The sequence below is a fragment of the Pollicipes pollicipes genome, unplaced genomic scaffold (genome assembly GCF_011947565.3).
Source record: "Pollicipes pollicipes isolate AB1234 unplaced genomic scaffold, Ppol_2.1 Scaffold_6052;HRSCAF=7182_pilon_pilon_pilon, whole genome shotgun sequence".
In the NCBI taxonomy this organism is placed as follows: Eukaryota; Metazoa; Arthropoda; class Thecostraca; order Pollicipedomorpha; family Pollicipedidae; genus Pollicipes; species Pollicipes pollicipes.
The window spans coordinates 6,183,883-6,193,278 of NW_023596805.1; the positions used below are offsets into that span (position 1 = coordinate 6,183,883).

The 9,396-nt window shown below is 58.3% G+C and overlaps 1 protein-coding gene across 1 annotated transcript; it reads right to left on the minus strand.

Moving 5' to 3' along the window:
• Positions 1-1,173: 1,173 nt before the first annotated feature.
• Positions 1,174-8,876, minus strand: LOC119104917 (mediator of RNA polymerase II transcription subunit 30). Its single transcript, XM_037228654.1, has 5 exons — positions 8,610-8,876; positions 7,380-7,666; positions 3,135-3,293; positions 1,883-1,984; positions 1,174-1,632 (listed from the first exon to the last, which is right to left on the minus strand). Exons 1-5 carry the CDS (start codon positions 8,713-8,715, stop codon positions 1,531-1,533), a joined length of 756 nt encoding a protein of 251 aa, XP_037084549.1. The 5' UTR covers positions 8,716-8,876; the 3' UTR covers positions 1,174-1,530.
• Positions 8,877-9,396: the final 520 nt, after the last annotated feature.

Sequence of the window (9,396 nt, forward strand, 5' to 3'; positions counted from 1 at the left end):
GGGGTCAGCATGGGTGACCACATGTTCTGGCACATGTTCTGGCGCGCCAGGCCCAGTGTTTCCACTGCTTTACTTGCCGCACTGGCCTCGTCGACTCCAACTTCATCTGCGCCAACAGCGAAGTGTTCTGCAGCTCTGCCTGCGCCAGCGCCCCCCACAGCGACTCCTAGGGGTCATCTAGGAGTGGCCCCTAGGAGTGGCTCCCAGGGGTCACCTGCTCGGAGCGGCTCCCAGGGGTCACCTGCTCGGAGCGGCTCCCATGGGGTTCACGTGCACGGGGTGTCTCTCAGGGGGGTCACGTGCACGGGGTGTCTCTCAGGGGGGTCATCTGCTCGGAGCGACTCCCAGGGGTCACCTGCTCGGTGCGGCTCCCAGGGGTCACCTGCTCGGAGTGGCCCACAGGGGTCACCTGCTCGGAACAGCTCCCAGGGGTCACCTGCTCGGAGTGGCCCACAGGGGTCACCTGCTCGGAGCGGCTCCCAGGGGTCACCTGCTCGGAGCGGCTCCCAGGGGTCACCTGCTCGGAACGGCTCCCAGGGGTCACCTGCTCGGAGTGGCCCACAGGGGTCACCTGCTCGGAACAGCTCCCAGGGGTCACCTGCTCGGAGCGGCTCCAATGGGAGTCACCTGCTCGGAGCGGCTCCAATGGGAATCACCCGCTCGGAGCGGCTCCAGTGGGAGTCGCCTGCTCGGAACGGCTCCAATGGGAGTCACCTGCTCGGAGCGGCTCCAATGGGAGTCACCTGCTCGGAGCGGCTCCAATGGGAGTCACCTGCTCGGAGCGGCTCCAATGGGAGTCACCTGCTCGGAGCGGTCTCCGTGGCGACCGTCGCGTGTTCCAGTGATCCCAGTGACGACCGTCGCGTGCTCCGGGGCGGTCCCGGTGGCGCGTGTCGCCTGCTCTGAACGGTTTTGAGGGTTGTGCCCTTTGGGTAATCCCAGCGCGCGCGTCATAATGTTCCGAGCGCTCAATGCTGGTGGTGAGCGTCGAGCCCTCCAGGAAGATGGTATAGGTACACGGCTGAGGGATCTGGTACGGGAGAGAGAGGCTGAGGTGCTTAAAAGGCTGGTATCCTCCCACCTCTCCACTGAACACAGTGAATACATGTTTACAATACTCAATACATGTGAGATGACGTAGCGTGCGTGCGAGTGGCTCCGAAAACAGCGGCATCCACCTGCCATGTTTATTTACAATGCCTCGGTATGCATTAAATACAACGCGGTGACAACAAACGCCAAACAGCTCCAGAAGGCCTCCACACCAGTGCGTGCCCAGTAGGCCCCACGCCGGTGCGTGCCCAGTAGGCCCCACGCCGGTGCGTGCCCAGTAGGCCCCACGCCTGTGCGTGCCCAGTAGGCCCCCACGCCGGTGCGTGCCCAGTAGGCCCCCACGCCTGTGCGTGCACAGTAGGCCCCCACGCCAGTGCACGCGGGCGCTCCCCGGTTACACAGAGAACACTGATGGGTGCGCACGACACTGAGGCGCCACTCGCCACAGCTGCCACACCGCGTCTCGCGCCGGCCAGCTCAGGCTGGCGAGCGCATGGCCAGCATGGTGTTGACGTCCCAGACCATGTTACGCAGCTGGTCGATGACCTCCTTGAGGTACCGGTTGCGCAGCTGCACCTGCTGTCGACGGGGAGAGGACGGGTTCAGCGACCGACTGGCACTTGCAGATGAGTGCCACTGTTACGGTTATTAGCTTACGTTCAGGAATTCAATGGGAGCCATTCATGGTCGTTAAGGTTTGGATGACATCAAAAAAATAGAATAATACTTCTGTTCAAGCTGTAGCATTTCCTCGCACAACACAACTACAACTACTAACACAACTACGCTAAACGCATGATTTGATAGATCCAACCCGCCATCTGCATACCTCCTTCACTTCGTTGTATTCTTCCATGGCCAGCCGGTATTGTTCGGAGTTTTTCTTTTCGTCCAGTTTGCTGTCCGGTTCATCCTTGTACGGAATCAATCCCTACCGGAGGAAAAAGGGGTGGGGGGTGGGGGGTCAGATCCTACCAGTCGCCATCATCGGTAGCGACGTGCATAGCGCAAGCCGCATGTTTAGCCACAGCGGGGGGAGGGAGGCTCGGAGGCTGCCCGGAATGGCTGAGGACGCCAGCCGCCGGCACCGACGACGGACGGGCGCCGACGTTCTCCACCAGCGCCGGTCGTATTTAGCGAGAGCGCCGCCATCCTCCGCGAGAGCCCTATCGTCCTCCGCCAGAGACCGGCCGTTCTCCGCGAGACCCCCACCGTTCTCAGCCAGAGACCGGCCGTTCTCCGCGAGAGCGCCGCCATCCTCAGCCAGAGACCGGCCGTTCTCCGCGAGAGCACCGCCACCCTCACCCAGAGACCGGCCGTTCTCCGCGAGAGCCACCGCCATTCTCCGCGAGAGCACGCCGCTGTTCTCCGCGAGAGCCCCTCTTACCCTGAACTACCAGATACTCGGTAAGTGGTATGGTGTTCTGTACACCGTCCCTGCGAATGATCTTCGATGCCTATTTCCTGACAGGGGGGTCGCGGAGATGCTAGGCCCCCGCCAAAGTGACCGGTCGTGTCGCACTGGGACAGTGTCTGGCAGGCCGGTTACCCGCGTGCGGAGACGACACGGGGCATCCACAGGCTGGCAAATCCCGGCCAAAGGTAAGTGTTGGTGGCCGCCCATACCAACCCGCAAGGCGGCCACCTCAACACTTAGGACCCATTCATCGCTCCTGTGGGACACAACGGGGCACAGAAACCCTGCTGAGATCGAAAGCTGGGGCCCAGGAGGTGCTCACCGCTGCTCTGGCCGAAGGCAGGGCCCTCGCGGGAGGCACGGCTGGTCTGGCTCCTCCCCTTTGACCGGAAGGGGCGCTTTATGAGCCTCCCCGCCCGCTCGCCCGCAGGACCGTTGGATCACGCAGCCCCCTCCCCCCTTCCCTCCCCCCCATCATCACCGCGGAAGGGTGGTGCCTTACGGTGGCGGGGGGAGGGGCCGTCCTCAGCCAGAGCCCCGCCGCCATCGGGGGGGAGGAGGGGGCGCCGTCCATGGCCAGAGCCCCGCCGCCACCGGGGTGAGGGGGAGGGGGGGGGGGGGGCGCCGTCCTCAGCCAGAGCCCCGCCGCCGCCGGGCCACTCACGTCCATGGGCGTGAACTCGAGGCCGGCGCAGCAGGCAGAGATGCGCTCGTGGAAGATGCGCAGCCGGTGGAACAGGGTGCGGATGCTCTGCAGCAGCTGTTTGATCTTGCCCTGCTTGTCAGCGCTGTTGTTGGCGCCCTGCGCGGTGCCGTTCGGCGGCTGGGGAGAGCACACCGCAGTGGAGTGAGCAGCGGCCGGCGGTCGGCGCGGCACCGGCGGCCGATGGTGCTGGCGCACCATCAGCGACAGCTCGAGGGAGCCACAGACGCACCGGTGGAGACGGCCAGCAGCACCAACGGCACGCGCGCAGAAGGGTATCACAGAACAACGCCTGAAAATACGGTGGCTGCTCAGGGCTAGTCTGGTTCCCCAGCTCAAGGGAAGTTCGCTGTTTTCAGCCATTTCAGCTGATAGAGGGCCAGCAAGGCGTTACAAAAGTGGACATCAACGTTGGCGTAGACACCTTAAACAAAGTCCTTCGTACTCTAATACCATGCCGATAACGTTTCCTTCATTTACCCTAGCATCAGGTGCGTCACTTGGCCGAAAAGTTTTTTTTTGGGGGGGAAGGCAGAAAAGGCAGTGGTGCCTGGAGATGGATATGTGCCAAACTGAGCCAGGATGGATATCAAAGGAATCCTCGCGACGAACGTTACTCAAGGGCGCGTATGTAACGCGATGCGAGCGCATTCGACCCATTTAACCTACGTCGGCGTTAATTCGACCTTTCTATGCTCTGCTTGACCTCGACCAAGAGCACTGAAAATGGTAGCCACCTGAGCTAAAAGCATGTCCCAAAGAAACTTTCCCGTTACACCGTTACTTCATGAAATAATTGTAATAAACACACATTGTACGTCGGTACACATCCATGGGTGTCCAGCGGGCGCCCGTAAATGTGCTCATCTTCTGCCAGTGAGCTGCCAACTTCCGCAGAAGCCACTGCAGCTGGTCCGTGTTACGTTTTCAATGCCCGCGAAGATCTTAATCATTGACACAGCCTTCTCTGCGGCATCATTGTTAATTGCGTAAATCGCTTAAAATCACTATATACGGGTAGGTAGTAAGTAATCCTTGGCTTTCCACCGACCGGCCGAAACATTTGGCCACCGGCTACCAACGATCTGGAAAAGTTGGAATACCAGAGCAGGAGGTTCAACTGCCATATCTGATAATTACGTGTCTCACTTGACGAAAGGCACAGCATCTTCACTCATTCGTCACCGGTGAATGACAACAGCGTCGGTGAATACCACAGAAAACGTCGGCGAATACCACAGACGTCAGTGAATAACACCAACAACGTCAGTGAATACCACAGACAACAGCGTCGGCGAATACCAGACAACAGCGTTGGTGAACACCACACACAACAACGTCGGTGAATACCACAGACAACGTCGGTGAGTGCCACAAACAACGTCAGTGAATAACACCAACAACGTCAGTGAATAACACCAACAACGTCAGTGAATAACACCAACGTCACCGAATACCACAGACAACAGCGTCGGTGAATACCAGACAACAGCGTTGGTGAATACCACAGACAACAACGTCGGTGAATACCACAGACAACGTCGGTGAGTGCCACCAACAACGTCGGTGAGTGCCACCAACAACGTCGGTGAATATAATAGACAACAGCATCGGTGAATACCACAAACAGGGTCGGTGAATATCACACACAACAGTTTCGGTGAATACCACAGACCACAGAGTCGGTGAATACCACAGACAACAGTGTTGGTGAACAGCACAGACAAGCAGCGTCGGTGAATGCCACAGACAACAGCGTCGATGAATGCCACAAACAACGTCGGTGAATACCACAGACAACAGCGTCGGTGAATACCAGACAATATAGCGGTGCGAAGTCAGCACTCAAACAAGTGCGGCCACCGATAGGTGGCGCCAACGAGTGTTGTGATGTGACAGGAATTAGGTACCTATTGAGAATCGTGAGCGTCTCGAGAAGTTAGTGCATCGTTTTTATGTTGGGCAATAGTATAAGTGTTCTGTTCACAAACAGATGATGACTAATGTAGCTATGGCTTGGCGGCTCAATAATATTATTCATATTAACGAGGCAGAAAGCTACTGGCATGAAATGATATAGCTGTCCCGAGCCATGGCGTAGCTCCGTGATCCGACCCTCCCTGGTCGCGTTTTCCTGTCTGCCAGCCCGGGCCCGCATCACCTCGACGCCGCTACCGATGCTTTACACGGGACCAGCGCAACCACCCCAGCAGTGGTAGTCCCGGCCACTCGGCCGCAATCAGCCGGTGGACAGCGCGAGGCCTGAGCTGCAGGTGATTACGCTTGTGTCGCACTACGCGGAGGCCGCACTACGCGGAGGCCGCACTACGCGGAGGTTGTGATGATGATGATGATTTGGGGTTTTAGGGCGCATCGACTGCTGTACGTCATGCAGCGCCCAGTGTTGTCAGCTGAAGAAAATAACAGGGCGAGTACTGCCATCTTTCTCTATCGTCGCCGAAGATAGTGACGTGCGCGACAGCAGCGTCCGTGAATACCACAAGCAAGGTCAGAAAATACTACCGACAACAGCGTAGATGAATACCACAGAAAATAGCGTCGACGAATACCACCGACAACGTCGGTGAATTACACAAACAACGTCGGCGAATACCACAGAAAACAACATCGGTGAATACCACCGACAACAACGTCGGTGAATTACGCAAATAACGTCGGTGAATCCCACAGACAACAGCGTCGGTTAATACCACCGACACCAACGTCCGTGAATTACATAAATAACGTCGGCGAATACCACAGACAACAGCGTCGGTGAATACCACCGACAACAACGCAGGTGAATTACACAAACAACGTCGGCGAATACCACAGACAACAGCGTCGGTGAATACCACCGACAACCACGTCGGTGAATTACACAAATAACGTCGGCGAATACCACAGACAACGGCGTCGGAGAATACCACCGACGTCAGTGAATTATACAAACAACGTCGGTGAATACCACAGACAACAGCGTCGGTGAATACCACTGACAACAACGTCGGTGAATTACACAAACAACGTCGGCGAATACCACAGACAACAGCGTCGGTGAATTACACAAACAACGTCGGCGAGTACCACAGAAAACAACGTCGGTGAATACCACCGACAACAATGCCGGTGAATTACACAAACAACGTCAGCGAATACCACAAACAACAGCGTCGGAGCCGCGGCTACCCTCTGGAAGCCACGGAGCCCGAGACGGCAGTTCTGTCTGGTTCGATTTCGGGTGGCATCAGTGGTAGTGAAAAGGCGGCAGCGGCTTTGACGCTGTCGTCCTTGCCGGTGGTGAATGGGTCTGAAGATGTCACACCACTTGTCAACTCGAGACGACTGGATCTGACAGACGAGTTCCTTGGCCGGTGTTCCCACTTACTGATATTGGTACCAGCCGGTGGCGACGAATGAGAGCGTTAATGGCTCCGTTTCTAGCGTTCAAACAGTTGTTTATGTCCATTTCTTAGCGTCATGCTGCGCCGCCCCCCCCCCCCCCCCCGTCCTCAGAACAGAAATAGCTTGAAAGTACCAAATTTTGAGCCATTCGCATAATCGCTGAGCATGCATGCATTTTGAAAACAACACACCATCGAACTCGCCTTGAACCGGAGAACCAACCAGCTCTGAGCACCCACAGTATTCTCCAAAAAACACCACCGAATTCGCCATGAGCCAGAGAACCAGACAGCTCTCAGCACCCAGTATTCTTTAAAAAAAAAATGAATTCGCCTTGGACCGGAGAGTCAGCCAGCTCTGAGCACCCACAGTATTCTATAAAAAAACACCACTGAATTCGCCTTGAACCGGAGAACCAGCCAGCTCCGAGCACCCACAGTGTTCTCCAAAAAATACCACCGAATTCGCCGTGAACCGGAGAATCAGCCAGCTCTGAGCACTCACAGTATTCTCAAAAAAAATCGCCACTGGATTCGCCTCGAACCAGAGAACCAGCCAGCTCCTGAACACCCACAGTATTCTCCAAAAACTCTTATAATGAAATACCCCAACGCGCGGTTCGGCACGGTTGCGCAGAACAAGCTGAAAACCAGCGGGCCAGTTATAGTACATGGTGCTCCCACAGGAAATGATCCTAAGTAGCCTATGAAACTCTATAACCTTATTTTCCCCACCTCCTAACAGCTTTCGATCACGATTAAGCCCGGGCGAAGCAGGCGCGCGAAGACAACTCTGCCGTACCTGGTGCAGCTTGAGGACGTTGAAGAGCTCCTGTGAGCGGCTGACCAGATCGTGCAAGTGCTCCTGACTGAAGCGGCACAGCGTGGCCATGTTGTGGTCACGCTGCTGCTGCTGTGGTTGCTGTGGTTGCTGCTGCTGCTGCTGCTGCTGTTGCTGTTGCTGTTGCTGTTGCTGTTGCTGTTGCTGTTGCTGCTGCTGCTGTTGCTGCTGGAGCGGCGGCGCGGCGGCCACCTGCGCCTGCGGCGGCGTCGGCACGCCCGACTGTTGGTTCATGGCGGCCGACGCAGCTGCGGTGGGGACGGGGTGGCGTCAGGTCACGAGACATCGCTGCACATGGGTCGCCCGATACTCGCAGGAATTGCTCCACAGCTACGGCACGGTTCACGAAGAGCCGCAAACACTCAGTGTCCCACCAGGGCAGATTCCGCGCAAGAGCGGTTCCGAGTGATTAAAACACTAACAACATAATCAATAGCAATGTTGACGACATTAAGGTATATTTTCCAACTCAATCTCCCATCATTATGCTTGGGTTTCTCCCGCCGCTGCCGGGATGATTCTGGCGCTGGAAAACACGGCGGCGAAGTACCCATTAATCAGCAGATGGAAACACAGTAAAAAGAGCGTCATGAAACATGCAACGGACAGAAATAAGCCACGTGCAGCACATGCGCGCCCATCACCCCTCCGACAGCCGCGACCAAAGATGACCAGTATGCGACGGACTCTTCGGGCTCAACCAAAGATGACTGGCCGGCGTCCACCAGCGTGGGCAAGCTCCGTAGACCCCGAGTACTCGCTTGGACCGCCGACAGGCGCCGGCTCACATGCCCAGGCGCGGGGCAGGCTGTCAGTTCGGAAGCACCGGCGGGTGCGCACGAGTTCGCCAGGAGCCAAACACACAGAAAACATGCAAACGGACCCGCCGCCACCGCCACCGTACGCCACGTGAGGAGGGATAGCCAACGTGGAACTTGGCGCTGCCAACCGCGCGGCGGAGGGCGCGCGGGAGTGTCACGCAACGGAACAAAGCTGCCACAACCACGCCCGACATGCAGCGGTGACACAACCAGGCACGCTGCGGGCCGTGCAGTGGTGCGTGCGCGCGGAGTCGTAGTAGGGCCAGTCGCATGCGCCGAAAGCGTTTCGCCCCGCGTGCAGACCAACACCAGGGCCGGGGCGGGGCGCGGTCCGGGTCCGGCGAGCATGCAGAGGCGGACAGAGCGTTACCCGTGGTCATGAGCATCTGCAACTGCTGGGCGCCCTGCTGTTGGTACGCGGAGAGCGGGCCCGCCTGCGGCTGCTGCATGGCGAACTGCGCCTGCGCCTGCGACATCTGCTGCTGCTGCAGCGTCTGGCTGAACTGCTGTTGCTGTTGCTGCTGCTGCTGCTGCGCACCGGGGAAGCCCTGCAGGGGTGCACCAAAGCCGGCCTGCTGCTGCTGCTGCTGTGGCTGCTGCTGCTGCTGAGGCTGCTGTTGCTGCTGCTGCTGCTGGAAGGCCGGCTGCTGGTAGTGGTGCTGGTAGGGCGGCCCGGCGGGGAAGGCGGCCGGCGAACCGGCCATCTGCGGTCGCGCCGCCGGGCCCGACTGCGAGTAGACCGGCGACTGGGCCCCGAACGACCCCGTCAGGCTGTACGCCGCGCCGCCCGACTGACTGTACGCCGGCGGGTTCGGGTAGCCGCCGCCCGACTGCGTGGCGAACGTGGACATGGTGCTGATCGGGTAGCTGGAGAAGGTGCCGCCCTGTCCCGAGAACGAGCCCGGCTCGGGCGCTGTGGAGTAGCTGACGGTGGCCGGCTGGCTGGTGAACACGTTGGAGATGGAGGGGTTCTGCATCATGAACGAGTTGCCCTGGCTGGTGTTGCCAGCGCCCATGCCCGGAAACTGGCCAGCCATTGTTGCCTGAGCAGGAGCAAGTCACTGCATAACGTCCCTGTAGAAACCGAGCCAATTCCGTCAGTGCCATAACATTGGGACATCTGATTTTTAGTGCAATCTCATAAATGTAGGTCCCCT